The 23,898-nt window shown below is 40.4% G+C and overlaps 1 protein-coding gene across 2 annotated transcripts in view; it reads left to right on the top strand.

The window, feature by feature from the left end:
* TIAM2 (TIAM Rac1 associated GEF 2) overlaps window positions 1-23,898 on the top strand; it is a 90,789-nt gene that overhangs the window by 29,249 nt on the left and 37,642 nt on the right. The window contains exons 8-12 of one of the 2 annotated variants that reach the window (XM_052784666.1): window positions 4,401-4,568; window positions 7,230-7,340; window positions 7,805-7,883; window positions 8,809-8,901; window positions 9,970-10,230. In XM_052784666.1, the coding sequence (XP_052640626.1) occupies window positions 4,401-4,568; window positions 7,230-7,340; window positions 7,805-7,883; window positions 8,809-8,901; window positions 9,970-10,230 (712 nt within the window). Of the gene's footprint in view, window positions 1-4,400; window positions 4,569-7,229; window positions 7,341-7,804; window positions 7,884-8,808; window positions 8,902-9,969; window positions 10,231-13,964; window positions 13,993-23,898 lie in introns of those variants that run through there. The other variant, XM_052784664.1, reaches the window with a different exon arrangement.

Below are 23,898 nucleotides of genomic sequence, written 5' to 3'. Positions count from 1 at the left end.
AAAGTCTGTGAAGCATACCAGCAGAGAAGTGAGAGTTAATATATAGCTGGAGATTGCTCAAGTAAAGGAGGAAGCAGCATCTCCTCAACAGCATTACCCAGTAAATAGCTGTGGCTGATGTTCTCCAGTGCCCAGGAGGAGGAGAGCTGCTGCTCGTCCCTGCCTGGTGTGAGTCACGGTCCCTCTCTGCTCCCGCAGCCTCCCTGGGGATAACGTCGCCATCCCCTGGTCTGGAAGCAAAGCAGGATGCTCCAAAATCCATAAGTGCATACGTGTATGGACCACCCAGTGTTGTCTGTGTACTGTAGGGCTTACATAGAATTCTTCTCCCTCGGTAGGCTTGTGCAGGCCTCAAATAAAACATTCAAATTAAGTCTTAGGCACAGGGTTTCTGGACTTTGTTTTCTGTATAGTACAGCTGGATTTCTTTAATGGCAACATGTGCCAGACTCAGAGGGGTATTTATCTTCTCATCTACACCCATCCCTTTTCCTTCTTTGTTCCCTGAACTAGATATTCTGCCGAAGCAATTTAAAACTTGAAAGAAGACTTAAAAAAAAATCATACTACAGTACTGTTCCCTTTCAGCTGAGTTTGTGTACCAGGTATTAGACAAAAAGTTAAAATCTGCATTTAAAATGAAATATTGCTCTTAAATTATTAACTGTAATGAATTATTAACTGTAAAGAAGAGCTGCTACGAATCATGTGTGCAAGGTTTGGACAAAGTTCATCACTTTTCATAGGTTTTTATGTTGGTCTTTTGTATCATTATGTGCTACGTGGTTTATTTTCTCATCAAGTGCATTCATTGAATGGTTAGGTAAGAAATACATAATTATGCAAATGTTACACTACTGAGAGAGGCATCTCCCACTGACAGCAGCTAATCCTGTAATGCTCTTTTGCCTTCTGAAAGTATCTTCACATTTCGACTGTTCTTTGACGAAGTATATTGAAACACCTGAATTCCCTTAGTTATTTGACCACTTGCTGGTTATTTCCTGGGGTGGGAAAGTATTTAAACCAAATCACTCCTCTCTTTTCAAAATAAATTATAATCATGAGGTATTTCTGGGTGAAATGATCTCTTGTAGACAACACTTACAAATTCCTCCAGAATGTACCACTGGGTGTGGTGCGAGATGGCATCCATTTCCCACCTTGGAGACTGCAAACACAATTCGTTCCTGTCTGGTCCTGTTAAAACATGGAAAGGTTTGGTCCCTCCTAAAACTGAGAAGAGGCAAAATCTCTTGGGTGCACCCACTGAAGGTTTCTCCCAAAGGGCTGTGACACCAGACCCTCGGTTTAGCACCGACCCCCTTGGGGCTGGGAGGTTGACGGTGCTGCCTTGTGCAATGGCATCTGCTGTGGGTCTCCCGTCCTCTGGCTGAACAAGAGTGTTTGCTCTTTGTGAACCCTTCTGAGGAGACAGAGGAAGGTTTTGAAGGTGCCAGGGAGCAGGCAGAATGAAGTCGTCTCCCTTTGGTGCCATGTTGGGGAAGGGATGAGGTCTGGCTTCTTGACCCAGCTCTGGATAAAAGCAGCCTTCCCTGACTTCAGGCAGGGGCTTGCAGCCCCACTTCCTAGGTAGAGGGGACCAGCGGGGGGGGCAATGTCGCTGCAGATTTTGGGCCAGGCTTTTACGAAGTTTAGCAGGGTTGTGTTTCAAGACTAAAAAAGAACCCCCAATTTAGGTGCTGAAGCAGAGCTCTGGAGCTCAACCTTCTTTCTAGAAAAACAACATTATTATTATTATTAATAATAATAATAATAATTATCTCAACCTTATTTCTAAAACCTTTTTTTAATGGGAATTAAATATAGCGTGGGCATTTTTAAGATCCTGACATTTTGATGAATCATACGACAACTCAGAAATGATTCATCATAACTCTGGAAACCGTTACTTTGGCATCAGCCCGGTTTCACTGGCTGATTTCAAATGAAAAACAAAAACAGCATCAAAACTTTTATAAAATGCTACCTGAGGAGTGCAGCAAATGATGAATAGTGAAGTCTGCCAGGGAGGCTGTATTTTCCCTGAAAAGGATGATAAAACCAGAGGCAAATAGTGGGAGGAAATTATGAAGTAACCTATTGGTCCTCCAGCAGCCCTGTGGCACATCGTGTGACAGTCTGCAAATCCTGGCGCCTATTTCTGGAAAATTGGATGGGTTGTTATAACTTTATGTGGCAATGAATGAATGAACTATTGTAGAATTAGTCACTGCAGGCATAACAGAAAAAAAAAAAAATCTCTTTTCATGTCAGATTTTCTGAGATGGAAAATGTGGATGAAGCAACAGTACCTTGACTGCAGTTAAGGAACATAGTCATGTTTAATAACAGAGGCGAGTTTATCTCAAGGCGTATGCTTGAGCACCAGTGTACATGGCAAGGAAAGGGAAGTATCTCACATTGGCTGCAGAACATGCTGCCCTGTCTTAAAAACTTCCAGAAAAAAGGTGGCCTTAAACCTATTTGTCGTCACCTTAATCCTCTGTTTTGGGGGTTGGTTTTTTGGTTTTTTTTTTTTTTTTTCATCTCTGGCAATAGTGAGATTTATTTCAGTCGCACAGATTTGAAGAACTACTGTTGCAGTGCAGTGAACCACTGTGGTAGTTACAAACCTCTGAGCTGCTGGGAGCATCTCCTGAGCTGAGACAACAAAGCTTTGGTTTTCCCTGGAGGAAGCCACCGGAGAATTCAGTCCGACTCATTCCTGCTAAACTCTTGCACAGCGTGCCTGCCTTGCCCTTTCTCCTTTCTGTCATTTACACTGTGGAAGGAGGTCAATGTTTCTTCCCAGGTGCTTGATTTAGTGCTTTCTGACAGGACCACGCTTTTGTGGGAATTATCTTCTTCAACACCACCAGTGTTATGAGCTGTCTGGAACCACAGCCACCAAGGTGAAACTTCACCTGGTGTAGATTTCATTGGTCCATTAATTGCAGTAGTTGCTGGATTTTAGTAGGATTTCCATGGACCCATGTTAATAGAAATTTCAAAAAACAAAGTTAAGAGGGACGGTTGAGCAAGAGATATAACATCCGCGAATGCCATTAGTTCATTAATATTATTCCACCAAAACCAGCGTTACTCTGGCATCAAATTATTATTGTGCCAACTCTGGGTTTGCTGCAACCTGAATTTCTGCATTGTTCGGTAATTACCTGCATAGGATTGCTTACTACATCATTTTCACAGCCTCGGTTGTTATTTGGAAAAACAAAATAATATTGGTCTCTCTGTTGCTACTGGTAGATTGTTGTCAATAACGTTGCTGCCTGCAGTAAGGGAAGCAATCCCAGTGCCGTGATTTTACTGCAGTTTTTAATTGCAGTGCACCCCTGGGCTTGTGGCCCCGCAAAGCGAGGAGGAAGAATTGCATAATCAAGGGGTGTTACGTAGGCAACAACCCCCCCAACCCAAACAAACAAACAAAAATACAAAGAAAAAGCATTAGGGAGGTAGGCACTCCTGAGAACAGCTCAGGATATCTAAAGATATGTCTTGAGTGGCAGCTCTGCCACTTTACGGTGTTATTGTCCCTTTCCATTGACTGCAAAGGGGAATCGAGGGACCCTTTCTGTGTGAACATAAATGCCTTGATGTGGGTATTTAAGTGATATGCTGAATAGGCAGGCTCAGGGATATAGGTGAAACTCCAAATTCTGAACAGCTCTCAGTGTTTTTCTTCTTGCATGGCTTCCTTTGAAACGTGTAGCCTGAAGTGCAGTACAGGAGCAAGTATGAAAATGAAAGGTGAGAAAGCAACAGGGAATTTATTCAGGGTGGATGTTGTTGTTTGATCAAGTGGAGTGACTTTGGAACAAGGGTGAAAGTGAAGCAAAATGATAAATGGGCAAATACCCTGCGCTACCTATGAAACAGTATGTTCTTACACTGTAAATAGAATAGAAACAGTTTATTCCTGCTTTAGTCCTTTATTATGTTATGGCAAGCCTTGCTCCGCAGTGCGCTCTACTGGAAGTCTACTATATTGTAATTTTCTGTCAAAATTACAGTAACTCCATTTCTTTTGCATTTGTTAATTAGATAAAATTGTACTAGTCAGTTCTTAAGAATTTATTCCCACTGTGCTATAATATCAGGTAGCTACATATTTTTCACTTTGAGTTAAATTAATAATTAGTATGAGATAAAGGCATAAAAACCCGTAATGGGAATGCAGAGGAAGTACAATCCATCCTCAAGAAAATCAAGTCTTTGATAGTGAATGAGAGCAGGTAACAGAACTTCGTCCCTGTCTTGCCATGGGGAAATACACAGTACTGTGTCTAAATACATATCCACTGCAAACTGCCGATGTAATTGTACTTTTGGGGTTTTTTGCAACACCCACGTGTTATACCTTTCTCCCTTGTTTCCAGCAGCAAGTCGATGACTTTTTGAATGTCTACTGCTCAGTGCCAGAGAGCATCCAGAAGGAGAATGCCTGGGAAACACAGACGTATGTTCACTTCTGTGACGGCCAAGGAGTGGCGCTGACCCTCAAGCCAGAGCACAGGGTGGAAGATGTTTTGTCTTTGGCATGCAAGGTACTCACTTTTCGTGTACAATTGCACCTTGTTAATAGCTGTGGACTTGAGAAGGAACGTAATATATCAGGATTTCTAAATAGTGAGAGCATAATACCAGCATCTCCCTGTCACTGTGCTAAGGCACATTGCTCTGTTTCCTTTAGTTGTGTTATATATGTATTGTAGTCAACCTAGTTACAACGGTTGTGGAAAGGTTTTCAAGTAGCATTGCTCAAGAGAGTGCACAGTGAATACTTAGAGCGGTGACGCTTTGCGAGGTAGTCAGCCCCTGAGAAATCTCAGCACGTGTCCACTCTACGTTGTCATTGCAGAGAACCCGGTTGTTCTGTGAAAATGAATCACAGATGAGTAACAGGGACTGATTGACTTAATGCCAGGAGATTAAGACATTTAAGACTGCTGTGACAAAGGCTATCATATATGTTTGCTTCTTAAAGGACCCTTTTAAGCTTTTAATTAAATACCAGCTCTACTTGTGAATTTCAAAGAGTGCATTCCCTTCTGAAAGTCAGTGCCAGCAATTTGAGAGGGATTGCTATAGATCGTGGGATAGAAAACTGAGTCACAGGTTGAAGATAAAGTAGAAATACCAATTTTAACTACAGACAAAAGGCCAGCACCTCTAGAACATCACAAGGTACCTAGCACCTTTGTCTCCACATGTGTCAGTGCTTGAATTTAGCTCTAAATTCATGATTTAAGTCACTTAAATTATGCAAACAAGCTTTTTGGAAAACCTTTCTAGTCCCAAGTTCTGTTTTCTGACAGCTGGTAAATACAGTTTATTTACTTCACAAGTAAAGGGGAAAAACAGGAAAAAAAAGGAGTCCTGCTCTGTACAAAATCCAACTAGCTTATGGCATAGGTTAGAGTGGACTTTCAGGTGAGCTCATTCAACTGGCTTGAAGTTAATGAATTTTGAGGCTTCTAATGGAGGAAAGGACCCAACTTAATGGCTCTTTGCACCTGGTAATGTTGTAAACAAAAAATTTATTAAATTATACAAGTTTTTAAAAGTCCAGGGTGAACTATAGTTTTTACATCAAAAAAAGCATACTGATTTAGCCAAGTCACAATGCGTCTCCATGGCATCACTGAGAAGAAATTATGTTTTCATTGCTTTTGCTGGTGGAGACTGAATCCTGGAGAAACAGTTTAATGCCTGGCTTTACTTTTAAAAATTCACTGTACCTAGTCAGCCTAAAGGGATTGTCTGAGACATTATTTGACCACCAGATGGCATGGTAGAGCTGAAACATTTGGCAGTAGTTACGGTGACATGCAAGACCCCTGAAAGAGGAAATAAAATTTATAAACGAAAAATTAAGTTGAAGAGGAAATTCCTTACCTCTCTTACTCCATCATGCCAAAGTATTTGTAATTGTAAAGCTGACTTTTAATTTTCATTGTCTGTATCGCATGAAAATTTAGTTTTAAATTATTTGATTTTTTCCTTAAACGTTTTTCTGTTTTATTTTTTTTCTATTCTGTGTGTAAAGCTTTTCATAAGCATTCTCTAATGCTGAATACTTTCTGCTCATCTATCCTGGTTCTTTTCCTTCTTACATTTTCATTCTGCTCTGGTGAGTGTAAGGAATCTTTCTTCTTAACAGACCATGTTTGAATGTTATGTGTATAAGGATAAAGTTCCAAGGGGTTGTTGGTTTTTATCCCTCTTCGTTCATGCTTTATGGGGTTTATAATTTTCTCATTTCTGTTTTCCATCTGAGGCTTTTGGATAGCTTGTATAGAAAAAAATGTGCATTTGAATACAATAGTTCAGGATACAGAACACGTGCAACTCGTAAACTGTTAGACATAATAAAATGTTAAGGTAATTACTAGTTACTCAGTAGATTTAGATTTTGTAAGCTGCAGAGATGCGTTGAAGAGGTTAAATAGCCCTCAGGGATGCAGTCATTCCTCCTCTTTTAGAAATGCTGCTTCCTCCTGTTCTAGAAATGTTGCTCTATTAATATGCTAAAATGAAATATTTTGTGCAGTGGTCTCACCAGCAGCCTGATTTTCAGAGAGACTCCCATCAGGGGCTCGACACTTTCAGGCTAATATCCTTTGGGAATATTCCTATTTCCCTTTGACTCCCTGTTGAAAGAGGATTTTTGCTTTGACCTCACATGGTGAAAAAAAATAGGTGAAACTTCTGATCATAGATGAAACCCAGCAATAAAAATAAAATGCAATAAAGGCAAACCCTTAGGGAACCTGCTTCCCATCCCCTCTCCTAACAGCCCATACGTGTATATGTATTTTCTACATCAGAAGAAAAAGTTGCTGAGCAGAACTGAGTCATTAGAAGTAGTCACAGAAAAAGATGGTTGTGAGTGTAAGTTGAAAAGGACAGGAAACAGTTGTGATATCTTTCGTAACGTATAGCAGTGCTCAGTTGATAGCCAACACATAGTGTTTATGAAAGGATTTGGGAGGATTGTAAGGGAAAATGGAAATCACACTTGAACCTTATTTTCTAAGCAATGCAGCTAGTTTGCTTATACCACAAAAACAGTTAGAAAATGACTTGTTGAGGATTGCTTTTGCATGATTTCTAAAGAGCTGTTTGTGTGAATGTGTCACTTCTATGTCTTCTGGGATTCTGGAAATAAATAACAAATTCCAAACCCCATTCTCTTTATTCCTTAGATGAAACAGCTGGAGCCAAGACACTATGGCCTACAACTCAGAAGGCTGGTTGATGAAAATACTGAGTACTGTGCTCCTGAACCATATGAACACATAGTAGACCAGGAAAGTGTGACTCCTTTTAGATAAAGCTCCGTGATGTCTGTAGCTACAGTTGAATTATCACCTATGAATATGTGTGATTTAGATCCAAAATAAGGTTTTAAAGCTGTTCCTGGATTGCATTCTGCCATCCTTATTCATATACTCCATGCCTATGCAGACGTTTGGGTGACTAGGCACTGCAAACACTCTCTTCAAGAACAATTTGAAGATTTAAGTGGGGCTTCTGGTCCAAAAGCAAAGTGTTAGTCTCTACTCCAGGCTGGGTTTTCTATCTTTAGCTTACTCTGCATTTAGTCCCACTGATACCAGTGATGCTTGCACAGTAACACAGTTCTCTGTGTAAAGACAGCAAGTTTTGGCTCTTCATTGATGCAAAGAATATTGTGCTTATTTCTCATGCTGTACCTTTGGGTTTTGATGCTTACAATTTCATAATTTGATTACTTCTGTTATTTTTTTTTTTCCAACAGGTGTATGATGAAATAGAAATTTGTCCATTAAATGTTTATCACCTTCATCTTACAAAGACTGAAAACATAAGTGATTTTGGTAAGCTCTTAGGAATTTTTCTTTTTATTCTTCTCATTGCTTACTTTCTCTCTTCAGGACTTTTCTGTCTCTGAGAGCAGGCAGGGCCATCCTTGATAGCTCAAAGTCTGAGTCTGCAAAGGACTCAAGGCATTATGACAAAGTCCCAAGCTGGTTGTTTTACACTGACAAGTGCATTTCTTATGTTTGGAAAGGGTCCATTTTCTACTTCTGCTGCACTGGCCAAATAATTCAAGCATGGAATTGTCAGAAGACAAATGTCCTTTGCCAGGAGTAATACAGTTAGTTTCAGTCAGGCCATGGTCAAGGTCTGCCCTTTTCTTTTTTGGTAGTGGGATCCTCTGTTGGCACAGTATCAACAGGGTGTTCTTTGGTACAAATTCTGACAGGCTTTTTATCCGTGGGAGGCAGTTATGCCTAGGAATAATTATATATCTTGCACGGATACCTTTGTAAGGCAGCTCTGTGCTGTTTTTTAGCTGCAAGTCTGTTGGTATAAATTATTCCCTTCTGGGCTGTCTCACTCACTGGTCTATATGGATTTGCTGCTTTATAGTTTGAGTTTCCAGGTTTTGGATCTGTTTAAGACACCTCTATGTTTGATGGACACACTGCAGAACTCTTATCATAACAATGAACTGTGTTATTGAAATGTCATATGGGCCTGAAGTAGAAAATTTTTTTTTTTAAATGTAATTTGTTTTTTTTACAGCACAGCATGACATTTCCTGGAAGTTGAAAAGTCCTATTAACTTTAACAGGCCTTACAATGACTGAGAAACAATGTGATAATTTCTCTATGCTCTGTGGGTGTGTTCTCACAAGAAATATCTTCCCCCTGGTTGTGTAGAGTCTACAAAATGCACAAAATAAAAAGGAAATGTTTCCAAAAGAGTTTATTTGATTTAAACCTCTCTTATTTCAGGCTTTGCTGTCACAGCACAAGTTGATGGAAATCAGCATCTTACCCGTATATTTGTAAGTGATGTTCTCCCTGATGGACTAGCATACAAGGAAGGTATGGTATTGTATTGTATTTATGTTTAATACTGTACTTCATTATCTTTTTAAAGTCCCAAAACATGAAGAAGCTTTATTACTGCCGTCTGAAATGGTTCTTGGCTTTTACTATTCATAGTTTTCTTTCCTGAAGACCATGGAAAGTATGTGATATTAGGAAAGATAATGTACACAGGGTAACTGAATTACCCTTTCAATATAGCGGGGAGAGTTCTTGTTCACTCTTGGAGACAAAGTCTGCATTCAGCCATCCAACCAAGTGCTTTTGCACAGAGGAACAGGCTGAAGAAAGAGTTCACCTCACACTGGTGAACCTCATGGGCTTGGTCAGTCTCCAAGATCCATCACTTCCACTTTTGCTGACAGTGAAAAGTAGCCTCCCTCCCCAAAATAGTTTTCTGCATATGTTTCTGTGAGTGCCTTCTCTACTGTGCTGCTCAGAAACCATACTTCTCTTCATCAGCATAGCAGGATCACGTGAGTTCTGCTCTCTGAAAAACAGAGAGACAAACCCAGAAGAATGGAGACAGAGTTTCATTTGCTACATGAGGGTAATGACCACTTGGTTATTGCTGACCTTGAAAGACAGCTGTTGCCACTGTTTAGATTTATACAAAAGCTGATAAAGACTCCATCCGCTGTTGTTCCAGTTTTGCATGAATGATTTGATCTGCGTGACTAGTGCCTTGTTCTTCCCAGATAATGAAATATGTGTCATGGTGCTGTACACTGGTGGTATCCAAGTAGTGAGAGGTGCCTCTGTTCTCATCTTGAAAGTTGTGCTGCCCTCCCACCCATCAAATTCTGTAGCATCTTTAAAAAGAAACAACTCAATTGCTGTACTATGTGTAAAACCTATCAAAGTAAGCATGAGGTCAATCTGTATAATTATAGCACAAATAAAGCTCCCATCAACTCTAATGGACTTGTGGTAGGATTAGGCTATTTGAATTAAAACTACAAAAATAAAAGGTGAATTGGCATAAGGTTTGGTTTGTGACCCTTTACGTTTTATATTCCCCCCTCCCCTTTTTTTTTTTTCTTCTTTCCTCTCACATGCTCCCAGGGCTCCGAGTAGGCAATGAAATCCTGAACATAAATGGAGAGGCTGTGTCTGATCTTGACCTCAGGCAGATGGAGTTACTGTTTTCAGAGAGAAGTGTAATGCTTACTTTGAGAATGAACCATAATGGGACTCATCAACCCTTATGTGCATCCTGGTCAGATGGTGACATTTCCAGGGACCCAAAGGGTTTGTTGCCCCCTCCAAACCAGTCACAGCTCCTGGAAGAGTTTCTAGATAACTTCAAAAAGAACACAGCAAATGGTAAGAGGTTGACAATAATTCCATTACTTTCACCTCACTTCCAATATTGCTGTTTTTTAAAACTCAGTTATATTTAAAATTCTGTGCTTATCTTACTGAGAAACTCAAGTACAAAGAAGTTCCATTTGTGCTCCATATCTGCCTGTTATTTTATTATTTTCTAGAAAGTAGAAATGGAACAGAATATGATCATTTGTGCAGGGAAATGATATTCTTTTAATCTGTTTGGCTGCACCATCAACTAATATCAAGTGCTTCTCTTAACTGTTCTGTGTCATCTCGGTTACCTCCAATACATCCGTTTCCCAGGCATCAGTGGTTGAAATGATGTGACGGCTTTCAGAGGCAGAAGTATTGTTCTGTGTTTACCATGCGTTACATGTGGTAAAGTACCACATACGTTAAGGGTACCTTAAATGCAATAATCATCATCACCTCAGAAAGGAGTCATTTAGCTCTGCTCCCACACGATGATATTATTGGGCTCCCGTTGGATACAGCTGCTCACTGTGTAGAAGAAAGCCTATGAAAACAGCTTTCATAGGGTTTGTTTTGCTACTACCTGCTCGTATTTCTTACTCAGTGTAATACCACCGTATTAAGCATCAAATGGAGGACATACCCTAACAGTGCTGTGTCAGGGTGACATTTCCGTATGAGGAGCAGCAGGCAGGAAAGGTGCCAAAAGCCTGCGTGGTAAGGACTGCTCCTGGATGACACCATGGCCCCCCAGCCCTAAGTAAGGTGCCAATGCTCACTGCTGGGTTGCCTTTTCAGCTGGAAATAGGAGGTGACACGTAGAGGGGCACTGCCATGCTGGGTGGAGGAAAGCTGTGGTCACCCTCCCCTTCCTTTAGCTGATCTTACTTCGTGTGAGAAATACATCTTGTGATACCAGAATACTTGTAAACGCCTCTCTGAAATAGAAAGTATGTGGGGATTTGCTCTCCTTTCTTCCCACACCTTGACTGTTTTTCAAACAAGATAGAAGCAAATTTACCTCTAGTTTCTTGAGTGTAAAGGGTGCAGTTTCCTCGCTGCACCTCTGGGGGATGCTAGTAAAATTCTGCAGGAAAGCTAGCCAGGGTGCACTGCTGTGCGAGGAGAGCAGCAAAAAGTACGAAAAGGGATCGCTGATTTTTGTATATAATTATGGTGGCAAGTGTTTTCTGATTGGAATTTTTTTCGTAATTAAAAATGGGAGAAGAAAAAGAATCACATAGGAGAAGTTGTTAGAACGGATTTAATTATAGAGCAATTTTATTAGGTCATCTTTTGAAATTAAAAGAAATCTGAATACAAGATTTGTGATACAGTAAGTAGCATCTCTCTCAGGGGCCTTATTTCAATTTAAAATGCCATTAAATTGACTAGTGGCACATAAAAGTTAGTGTCATAAAATAAAAATTATGATAGAGCTAATTAATTACATAATTATACCAGGGCTATTATTCAGCTTGTTGGCTTGATATCATAGGCCAGCATTACCTGGAGTATTCAGTATAATAAATGTATATGTCCATTCACTAGATTCCTCATTCCTCTGGGATAAATTTGCAACCTGTGAAAATATTCCATTATAATAGGAAATTACTGGAGTATGTATTATACTCTAAGCACTAGTGGATAAAGGGACATAGTATATTTGCTTTTCTGCTTAAAAGCAGCTAGGGAAGATTTATTTTATTCTGAAAGGGAACAAATAGTTCTAAATTAAGCTTTGTGAGAACGACTTTCATGTTTATTGAATTCAGTGCTTAGTGTCCGATCACCTGATCAGGTTCAAATGGAAACAGAAGAAAATGGCATTACTTTGAATTAATAGATAATCATAAAGGGTTTAACTGTTCTATGTCCTGTTACTTACTCAGGAATTGAATAAGATTTTAGATAAGAAGACTGGGTATTTAATGATCCAAGCAGGGATTTGTAGGCCAGAGACTCTTAAATTCACATCCAGTGTTTAATACCGTTCTGTCTCCTTTGATAGAGTTGAGTGAGTCACTTTTAAGACCACAGTTTTCAAAAATAATTTCAGATATTTGCTTGTTCATGTTGAGCCTGTTCTTCCAAGGCAGCGCCTTTGAAAGTCAGTTAGTGCCAGCAGAGGGGGACCTCTTTCAAAAATCAAGCACAATTTGGCTCAAGGTACATAGCTGGAGTTAAAAACCTTAATGTTTCTGCCATTGCCTCCCTGTTTTTAAAAAATAACTAACTCTATTTATCTTTCTAGAGTACTGTAAGGATTAATGAGCTAAAATTAACAAAGTGCTCGGAAAATGGAAATTTTCAGCACTGAGTCATGTGGTAATACCCTGCCTGGTGCTTGGTGACAACCACCAGGTGAAAGCTAAACAGAATTACTTTAAATTACTGGCTTCGTATAACTTCGGTGGTAATAGTTTGCCCACATTTGTTTACAGTTCTACAACTCCTTAGCATAACTCGGATGAATGCCTTTTCCTACGTATTCTGGTATGTTGAGGGTACCCAATTATACCTCGTGGCAAACTTTGGCAGCCTTTACGGTACAGAAGGGAAGTGATTGACTTTCTCCAAAGCCACTAACTCTGCCACTCCTAAAAATCTTTCCCGGGGAATTTTCTGTGAGAGTGATTCATTTTCTCCAAGAGGTTGCTATACTCTTGTAGCTGTGTTTTGGACCTGGTGTGGTCATATCATTTGATCTCCCACATGGCAACGCTATGTGCTTGCTGCTTAGCCGCTTGGCTAGTAATAAGCTTATCCTGGAAAAGGAATGAGATGAAATACTTAAAAAAAAAAAATGCACTCATAAATGTGGAAAACCAAATAACAGAGCAACTAAATTTGCTCCAAGCTCTAGTGCTAAGGAAATTAAACAAATATTTTTGTAGAATTAAAAAATGAGGGAATTGGACTGGAATTCTTATAACTGTGCAGGAAAAAAATGCCTCATTTTAAGATGGCACAGATATTTGAGGAATAAACAACAGAGAAGGCACAAGAATTGAAAACTGTATTTAGGGCATCCCTGTGTGGGTTAATGGTATATCTATAGAGTGCTGAGGCAGGAGGTAGAAGCATTAGTAGGTGTGAAAACCCATTGCAGTATGTGAGTTGCTGTCAGAGTTGGGCAATTTTTTTTTTTTCCCCAGCAAGTGGAGTTTTGCCAAAAAAGCTGTCATTTCTGGTTAGCTGACACTGTTGAAATCAACCGTAATTTGTAAATAGATCTCTGTGATTAAAAGAAAAAAAAAATTAAAAGAAACAAAAAAGTGGGGAATGGCAGTTTGGATATGCTTTAACAAGACTGCATGAAGAAACACTTTCATCTGGGAGGGTTAGAGCGCTAAATGGGAAAGAAACCATTAAAAGAAAGAAAACAAACAAAAAAGTAAAGATGGACATACTGTTCCTTTGCTCCCCATTGTACTCCTCATCTTTGGGGTAGGGCACTTAACTTTGTGCGGGGTCTGGGTTCCTGTCTGGCCCATCTTTCTAGAGGTGTGGTCCCAGGAGCGGTGAAGAAGGCTTGGGTGCTGCTGACAAGGGGGAGGATTGCTCCTCCTCCTCCTCCTCCTCCTCTTCCTCCCCTGCACCGCCTTAGCCCTTCCTTGCAGCCCCATAGCACTCATCCTGCCCCTGTGCTGGCAGCAGCACTTGCTGGAGCCCTTGATGAACCTAATTAAGGACAAAACTTTATTTTTTTTTTTTCTCCCCCCCTGCAAACTCAGTGAGTTGAACCAGCGGGCGCAGAGATCTGACAAGGGCCAGAGCCAGGTAAGCAGGAGGAGGAGCAGCTGCCGGGGGAGAGCTGGTTGCAAGGATAGTTACTGCCAGAGCAGCAAGCTCTCTTTCAGCTGACCTTCCTGCAGAGCACCTCTCTAGCTGTTTTGCCCTCTGCTTTCCCACCTCTCACGCTGATCCCCGGGCAGCAGCATAGCCTGGGACATGCTGGTTTAAGTCACTCCTGATGAAGCTATTTCACGTTGTATAAAGCATGGCCAGAGTCAGAGAGAGGGAGTCAGGCTTCATGCTGTTTGTCAAGTAGCTGGGATGTGTGCTGGAATGGAGCAATGATATTTCAGCTCCTGATCTGCTAAACATTGAGATATTTTTGCAAAATGTAACTGCTTCAGGAGGAGGATCAGTGGTTTGAACCCTTATGTGGGAATGACTCTTCTGTTTCCCGACATGAGCCACTTCTGATTTTAATCCTAGTAAGCATGCACAGAAGCAAAGCACATCAGTTGACCACAAATTTAATTTTGATACGACTAAATTCTTTTTAAAAATGTGGTTGTAATAATAATTGGTTTGGATTCAATTTCAAGGTACTTTCTGTTTCAAATACACTTTGCTAGATGGTTTAGATGCCTCTGTAAAGTCTAATTGCAACTCTCAGCTTCTCCAGAAAACTTTGCTCTCTTCAGCTTCATCAGATACCACCGAGTTGAGGGAGGAAAAGCTGGCTGTATGCATGTCTCTGCATACGCCTCTCCAGGTAGCACTCCCTGCATCCTCTTCCAGCCCCAACCCAGCCTGAATATCAGAAAGACCTGTGTGTCCTGCTTAAGAAAAGAGATCAAGTCAAGAGGATGTGAAACTAAGGTGATCTGTAGCCTCCAGCAGCTGGAGGCTGTGCCTGGAGCACTGACTCAGACTGCTCTGCTTGTTGCTGTTTGCCCTGTTTTTAAGCATTTCGTAAGTGTCTTTTAACATAATGTTCAAAGCATTTAATAAACAAAAGTAAAACTATAACCTAACTGAAAAACATTTCTAAAGTTTTACTTTTAGTTCTTCCCAAATTACATCCTGTTTGTTTGCCTACCTGCTGTTCCGACATTTAAATTCTCTTCATCGTAGAGCATGGCCTTCATTGCACTGCATGTGTTGAGGAATTAAAGAAAGTTATTTTTGTTCTTTCGCAGGAAACTCTTTTGAGCTCAGAAGAGGTGAATATTGCTTCTTAGCTTCCTGAGTCTCAAGGACACCCACAGTCCTGTTAGATGTGGGACCTGATCTGTGTCAGTTGTGCAGGTCTGCACACATTGCTCCCTCTTGCTTGGTAGATCTAATACCAGATATCTGGTAGTTTTGCATGGTGTGAGGCAACACACCAGAAAAGCAGTGCCCCTTTTTAACGTAGACGTGTAGTTGTGCAGCATGACTGCTTATCTGCCTGAAGATCCATGACTCTGCTGGGTTTTCTTTTTTTTACTCATTACCCAATGTACTTCAGCAGGAAGCCATATAGATGTGATAGGTCATGCAATGGCTGTTCATCAAAGCAAGCTCAGAGGTGAGGTGTGTGTTTACAGTAGTCTTGGACAATCATGGTAAGTTGGCTTCCAGTCCAGCTGTTTGTGTGCTGTTAATTTGTCCTATGCTCCTGAGAATCACTGGGAAAAGACTAGGTCTGGCCTGTGACAATACCTGGGACTATAGCAGGGTAGAGGTTAGTTCAAAGACAGCGTTTGCCTCTTCAGAAGCTGGATCCATAGGAGTACTCGTTGCCCTATTGCATGTTTTGCAATACGGAGTGTTTCCCAAGAGAGGTGGTTTAATGAGCTCTTGCTGGCGCTTGACGAACTGTCCTGTTGGCTTCCTGTTAGATGTGTGCTGCAAATTAAAAGTTTGTTTATGCTATAAAATGGGACAGCCTTAAATGCTCTTCTACTGAAAGAGTGTTCTGTGCTGCTTTGCTAAATGCTGCTATGATTTAATCCCTGTGAAGTCAGTGGGCCAAATTGTTTTTTCCTGATGTAAACTCCCTTAAACCCTGTGGAGCTGCACCTTCTGGCTCAGTGACAATATGTAGGCATAAATCATGACATTGCCAGTCCTACTGAATTCTGTAGAGTGACAATATGGACAGCAAGGAGATTTATTAATGATGATAAAGTTAGAGACATCCACATACAGACCAGTGCCTTAGGCATAATTTAAAACACATCAAACAGCAGATGTTCTGTGTTTCACAGAGCTAAGGTAGGTTGAGTAATTATAAAAACTGTCTAAGCTAGCCACAAATTCTTGCTAAACTATTGAGTAACTTTTTTTTCCCCCCTTTTTCCTTTCTGTTTTCATGACTTTTGTGCCTATAAATCTGAGATGGAGATGAAAATGTACCACCAAGGTGGTGTGCTTGGTACCTGGGCAGGGCGAGCTCCATTTGCTTTCCAGCTCTCCTCCATGCAAATGACCTCTGAGAATGGCTAAAGCCATCCTATGTGAGCAATCCCACAGTAGCAGCAGAAACCAGGAGAGGAGCCACTGACAGCACCCCTGCACGTCCAGCAGCCCCAGCCTGGAAGACCTAATGGCAGCAGTGGGATGCAGCCTTTGCTGACACTTGTGGAGGATGGTGGCAACCCAGCATGGGCTCTGCTGTGTCTTCCTCCTCTGTACCACAGCCACACATCTCCAGCTGTTGAGCTGGAATAGAAGGGTGATGCACTAGCTATGGCTAACAATGGCCTCCAGTGAGACTGTATCTAAGAAGTCATTTGTTATGCACTTAGGAAACGAATGTATTTAGGTAACAATTTGAGAAGCCAGTGTGAAGTCTTAAACTTAAAACTGAAAAGCCTCAACAGTTGTCTGACTGGCAGATACTTGGACAGAGAAAGTGTAGAAAGTTAAATAACCCTATAAAAACATTCCATGGATGTGCAGGGGCTAATCAGTCATTGCTACAGAAGTGCAGGCAGCTATTTCCTATTATGTTGCTAATTTGTATCTCCTATTGATTACTGAATTAGCAAATGAGTCAAATTACTTTGCTTCATGATGAACAGTTAACCGACAAAGGAACTCCCAAGGGATCTAAAGGACTCTGCTCCAGCTTCAGAATGGATGTTTCTGCAGATACTTTTAAAAAAAGAAAAGAGACCGTAAAGCAGCCTACAGAAGGTAGGTGGCTGACTGGAGCTAAGCCACTGTTCAGCCTGTGGCCCAGCATGTCTTAAGCAAGCTGTACGATACAAGAATATTTGCATGAACATGCTGGCTTTTTCTAAACATGAAAATGTGCAGTGTTTAAAGAAGAAGCGTTACTTTCCTCACTGAAGGATGAGAACAAAGGAGAGAGACTTGTCTTGCTTGAGCATTTCAGACCCTGGCCAGAAGTATGAGTTTCTCTTTGCCTAGGCAGTATCAGATCTGCAAGAAGCAGCAGCCTAGTTGCATTGTCTTTCAGGAAGCATGCAGAGCACCTTCTGATGTTTCATAGTTTGCTCCCTGAAGCCAAAACATATGGATGAGAGGGGCCATGAAGGGAACCTTCTTGTCTGGCCTGTAATTGCATGTCTTGTTTGGTAACAGTCTTGTCATTGACAGCCATCTAGTAATTCTGTGTTTAAGAACCCTACCTAGGAAGACTGCTGTTATGACAGCTGTATGCTAATATTTTTTCCAGATTTAATATCTTGAATGAATTCCTGAATGAAGTTTCTAGCTACACCAGAGTCAGTTGTTACAGCCTTGAAGCTAAGCTGAGAACTTACCTTCCAGCCAGTCCCCAAATAGGTTACAAAATGCCTGGGACAACAAGTGATAAAAGCCAAAATACCTTGCAGAGATGAAAAAAATTCTGAATTATTAAAGTCCAGTGCATTTTATTTGTGTTTCTTTAACATGTTTAGTTTTAGTTTTCTAGAAACTGAAGTTACTTGTATTAGTAGACTCAAGACATGTTAATTTAGCAATGAGAATTTGAGCTAGCTGGTATCTGAAGTTAGGTCAAAGGCTTTCACAAGAACTTGAAAATTTCCTAGGCAAAAAGAGGAAGGGGTGTTTGAATTGGTAATAAATTTAGTATTTCACTATCTTTTTAACTGTTGGTTAAAGCAGCATGAAAGCTGTAAACCACTGTACAGTTAATAACCACAGTTACTGCCCATAAATTGTTTTGAATTTACTCCAGCATTGGAGTGTTAAGTAGTAGTACTTGCCTGTGAGTACCAGCTGTGGGGAAACAACCAAACTGGCACTGTGCAATAGTTAAAAACTTACATAAATTCCAGTTAAAATTACCGAATTGAGCTAACATGAACACTCCCATTATTCTGGAAAACTTAAGTGGAGATTAATAGGAATCTGCACTTAGGGTCCATGGTACCTCAGTCGTTTGCCAGATTCATAGAGAACCCCAATGAAGATGAAAGGTGAATCAAGTTGCTTTGGCTTTCAGCTTGAAGTGGTGGAGGATATGATACATTTCAATCAATATTTCTCATCTGTGGCTGCAAGCTACCTGCTTTCTCTTAGATCTGTTTCCTTAGTGCAGAAGCTACCTTGAGACAGCTTTTGGTCTAGAAATCAAATGTGGCTGTAAAAACTCCTCATGAATAAGCTCAGTGTGTAGGAGCCATTTTTCATATGTTGAGGTTTGTATGGGTAGGACCTCAGAGTGCAAAAAAATTTAGTTATTTGTTTATTTATTTGCTGCTATGACATGCAGAGGAAATAGACCAACAGCCTGAGGTAAAGCAGGACCTTTTGGTGCACTTCTCCTAGGTGGAAATTAGCTCTCCACATGTCAGTTGAGCTGGACTATTCTTGTGTTATGGGCTCTGAATTTTTTTCAGCTGACTTATCACCAAATTTATAATCATCCTTCTCTGGCCAAAGAGGGTTTAGAGGAAAAAACTGCTTTTGTATGAAAGCCTTAAAGAACTGTATGCCTCCAAACACCTTCTGATCTTTCCAGACCTGGGCCTTCATGATAGAAGCCCTAGAGCAACTCCAATGTCCTCTTGTATCACAGCTTTACTAAACCTACCTAGCTTTATGCCCACACCTCATCTTCTAGACCTTTCTCACTTTTACTAGCAATTTCTGCAGTGCAAATGGCCATTGTGGGACAGTTAATGAATCTTCCATGGGAGTTTGTCTTCTCCTCCTAGAACTCTCTTCCTTTTCTCCTTCCTGACCACAGTTAATGTGCTCTTTGCAACCTAGACAGAAATCTAAAGGCCTGCAGAGATTGCAGGGGCTCTGGCCTGGATGCCAGCTGCTGGGTGCCCCTTCCATGCTCATCCCAGGGGATAACATGAGCCAAAGAACCAAAAGGTCTGATCCTTGCATAAGCAAGACATACCAGTTATGAATAACTGAACTAGTGAACCCAGAACCCTTCATATCTCTCTGGTGAAACTTGGATGCCTTTTTTAACAGAGACAGTGAGAATGTCTCTTGAAAGCCATTCAAGAAATTCCTTTGGATCAACTTTTACTTTTTGAAAGGTATTTCTTGAAGTCTTTCAGAAAGAAAAAGGATACAGAAGGAAATGCTTACCTGCCTATTTTTTAACTTCATTACAAAAGAGTAAATATACTGTTGAAAACCTGAAATACATTTAATTGTATTGAACCAAAAGAAATAAGCACATATGTGCTACCTGCCAGGCTGAACCGTTTAACTGAAGTTATGAGTACTAATCTCCAAGGGAGCATTTTTAGAGTTCACTACACTGATATTTCTCTTCTCCAGGCAATGTTGGAATGCTTCACCTACCACTCCCTGTTTTTCAGTAACTCTGAAGGTATTAAGACCACCAAGGCTTTGTACCTTTCTGAGAGTTGGCTCAGACTTTAGTATTATTTGCACCAGGGATTTTGGAAATATTTGTTATCTTCTCTTGGAAGCTTACTTTTCTCTTGATAGTAACATTGGCTAGAAGAATATGGGAACTGCAAGCTTATCATAATTAACTGATTAGTCCGGAGAATTCACAGAACAATGAAAAATGCAGCTTTCCATACACCTGGCTTAACTTTATTACCTAAATGTAATATCTCATTTCCATCTAAACCATGCAGCCGTGTTATGGAAACTCTCTGTAATAGGGAGAGGGAGAATATCCTACATGCTGAAGATTGGCTGTATTGTGGTTTATTGGCAGTTTCTACAGCATTTGGGAATTAGTGAAAATATTGAATACATTCTTTCCTAGTGGATAGAGTGTACCTCCTATAATTCCTTATAATTACAGATCCTAATTTTTTTCAAGCTAAAATTCATATTAGTATTCTCAGAAATAAATTGATGCTCACTTTATTGCTGGTTTGCAACATCTATCTAAAATCACTCAACAATACCAGTATTTAAAAATGCTGTCAATTGCTCTGATCTGAGATCAGGGTATCTGTCTTTTACAGACTAGACCAAGCCCGTCATAATTGCTTGGAGCTCTGTGTTGTGTGTGTTGCCATATCTGAAGCGTCTAACTACTGCAGATTAAAAACTGCAGCAGAGAGGATGGGAAATGAGAGCCCCATTTCCCTCTCAAGTGCCAGAGAACTACAAACAAGGGAAAGATCAGTTTGTAGCAGAGTAACCACTGGAGTTAATAATGAATGTCTGAGCTGGAATCAGCAAGTGACTGTGGTGTAGGACAGCTGTTGGGGCTTCTTCATCAATGTGCACTTGTGATATAAGCCTTCTCTTAGTCATAAACACTCTTCGCCAGTATCTTTACACACCAGCACTAATGAAACTTAAAGTATTTCTTGTGCTGTACTGAACAGACAGAGGCTTCTGACCATCTATTTGCCTGTGCAGCTGTATTTAGGTATCTGTGTAATACTTGTGCTACGTTGGTGACAGAGAAACTTAGGATGGGAAGGAATTTCCAGACTCAGTGAGTCTGGTACTCTGCTAGTTGAGGCTTTCAACAGCCCTATTGATACATTTATCATATGCCATTTTAAAATAGGATAGACTGTTTGCATTCTTTGCTCCCAGGTAAGCTTGTTCTAGAAATTCGTTCATGTGGTGGTTGGAAGCCAGTCTTCTAATTGTCAGCATAGACATATTCCTGGCCAATGTTATAACTGATCAGTATCTGCTGGCCTTGACCGTTGCTTAAGTAGCTCTAGCTCACAACTATATGTTGTTAACCCCTTCTCCACACTTCCACACTTTTCTTCCTTTCATGTTTCCAACTGATGAGCCACAGCTTATAGAAGGAATTGTTCTTACTGGTCCCTGAAACTCTGTTCTATGTGATTTCATTCTGGAACTGCGGCTCCATCTTCAAGGTCATCCTGCATCTTCTTTGTGCATCTCCAGTCATGCTCTTAATTAATTCTGTGTATTAACTTCGAATTATTGGAGTATTTAATCAGAGTGCTTCCTATTGTACTTTCTTTGCTGAGGCAAATAATGAAAATATCCAGTAAAATTGGTCCCCAAACCCACCTTGGAGAAAATCTACCATTAGCCTGTCCCAGGCCTAGCAGTTCATTCAGACCAATCTATTGTTATCTTACCTGATAGCCAGTTCTGCCTTGTTTTAATTCCTATCTTTTTTATTTTAGCTAATAATTTCCCTTGGGATATTATAAAGGTTTCTTTTTTTTTTTTTTTAAACTAACTTTCTAGAAGGTTCGATTTATCCTGTGTTCTTTGTCTTTAAAAACATCTTTCAACAAAGGCTCGTCAGGTTAGTTTGACACAGTCTGTTTACCTATACTGTATGTATATAATTTTCCATTTAAGTCCACATTTTAAATTTTTCTTTCCTTGAATTGATTGTGAAAGCCTTAGGTTACTATGTAGGTCACAGATCTGTAGTTTCCTATATTAGATTTCCCCAATATTCTCATTCCTTCTTTAAACATAGCTATTGCTTGTTATCCACCAGCTGCATAGCATCATCCTCTTTTCCCTATCATCAGTTGAATCATTTATTAAAATCCTTGCTCTTGAGTTTCAATTTCATATGCCGGGTTTTAAATGATGAGAGCTGAAGAAAGTTTAATCCTCTGCTGAGTTGCATGAGTGCAACTTGGTTTGCACCCACCTCAGACGTGGTCATTTTCTAGTCATTAATTGCTATCCTGCATTACTCTTCCCTGTTGAGGACAGACAGATTTCAGCCTGGGTCAGTCACATCCTATGGGACTAGCTTTAGCATGAGCTTTAGAGTCTGAATCTATTTGCTGTAGTGAATGTTTGGTGATAGGGTAAGTGGATCAGGTGGAGCTGGGGATACCAGGAAACACTCACAGCTACTAGCTGTTAATCAAGCATCTTACCTTAGCTGAGACAGACCCAGGTTCAGTTTCCTCACCTGAATCTGACAGAGCAGGAGACTTCATCTCTCTTTCCTACATCATGGATAAATATCCTGGTGTCTCTGTGGTGTCTCTTTCTCAGCATTTTGGCAAAAATAAAATAGCATAATGTAAAAGGACACGGTTTCATTCTGATTCAAAGTAAACCGTTTTTGCATCTTAGAAATGTTGCAGAAGGGAAACCCTATTTTCCATACTGGTGTAGTCACTATATTTTTACCAAGGTCAGGACTGCCTGTGCCTGTCAGAGTGCTTCTTTACTTGCTGAAGATAGTTATCAAGTGATGCACAGAACTGCTGCTCCTGCTAGATCTGAAAATGATGCCCTGCAGTGGTCTTCGTTTGTCTTGGAGTGAGAGACTGAGTACATTTAATTTTGCTGTGTTGTCTTCTTGTGTAGAGCTAGAAGGAATTTTTTGTTCAATTTATTGTTGTCAGTAGAGTGGCAGGTGGAAACACACCCTCTTGCTGTAGTTTGAAAAAGGGAATGGTTAAACCACCTACATAGTGCTTGACATTTGATAACACTTGACATGCTTGTGATGATTATTTGACATTTTTTGAAATTGGTGAGAAAAATTTAACAGAGAACAAGTTCTGAAGTATTATGAAAAAAAAAATAAAAGGAACAGGTTCCTCAGTTCCTACCTTCTCCTCATGGTAATTTTGCCTTTGCAGCAAGCAGTTAAAGTGGTAAGAGCAGCACTGACTAGAAGGTAATTAAGGCTTCTTCATTAATTAAACAGAAAAAAAAATATAAGTGACATTTGCATTCGTTGATGGCTGCTTTATGGTAAATGAGTTGCCGGATGGTCGATGTTGATGTTTTCCAGTTGATTTCCTTTGGTTTCTTGGCTGGGATTGTAGCATGGATTATTCTTGTCTCACACATCTGCTAGAGGATGTGTTTCCATTGTACCTCAGCACTCACAAACATGTGAATAACTTCCATATTGACCACTTGTATGTGTATCACCGCAGTGACGTGGGAAGAGACATCCCTGTAGGTGTACAGAGCTCTCAGATATGCTGTGTATGTGTTTGTTTTTCTCACTGACTGTCCCATCTGTGTACTCTGTGCCTACTTTTAATTAGATGATGAGTAGTGAGGAGCATGACTTAGGAAGTATGCTTTCTTTCAGTTTTTTAGTGGTTACATTATAATTTCTCTTGAATGATTGAGTCATGTATCTGCCTGCCAGCAAGACATAACATTGCAGGAGTAATGGCATTCTTCTTTGGTGATGCTGTTGGTAGCTCGAGGTGCTGAGCAGGTTCTCAGTACTTGGTCATTCATTGCTAGAAGCCAAGCAAAAAGTTTGGTATGAAGTTCGTATGATGTAGTTAAGCTTTTCACATAATGCCATTTTTCCCCTGTGCTTTTCTGATAATTTTAGCATTTCTCTGAGGTTGCTGCTCTTCTTTGTTTGCAACAAGTTGACTGTATTGGGTTTGCGTGGCAAGGTTTTGGTAGCGAGGGGGCTACAGGGGTGGCTTCTGTGAGAAGGTGCTAGAAGCTTCCCCTATGTCCGACAGAGCCAATGCCAGCCGGCTCCAAGATGGACCTGCCGCTGGCCAAGGCCAAGCCCATCAGTGATGGTGG

This window comes from Harpia harpyja, chromosome 4 (assembly GCF_026419915.1).
Source record: "Harpia harpyja isolate bHarHar1 chromosome 4, bHarHar1 primary haplotype, whole genome shotgun sequence".
Classification (NCBI taxonomy): Eukaryota; Metazoa; Chordata; class Aves; order Accipitriformes; family Accipitridae; genus Harpia; species Harpia harpyja.
Note: the sequence above shows the minus strand (reverse complement) of the source record. Positions and strands in the feature narration are given on the sequence as shown.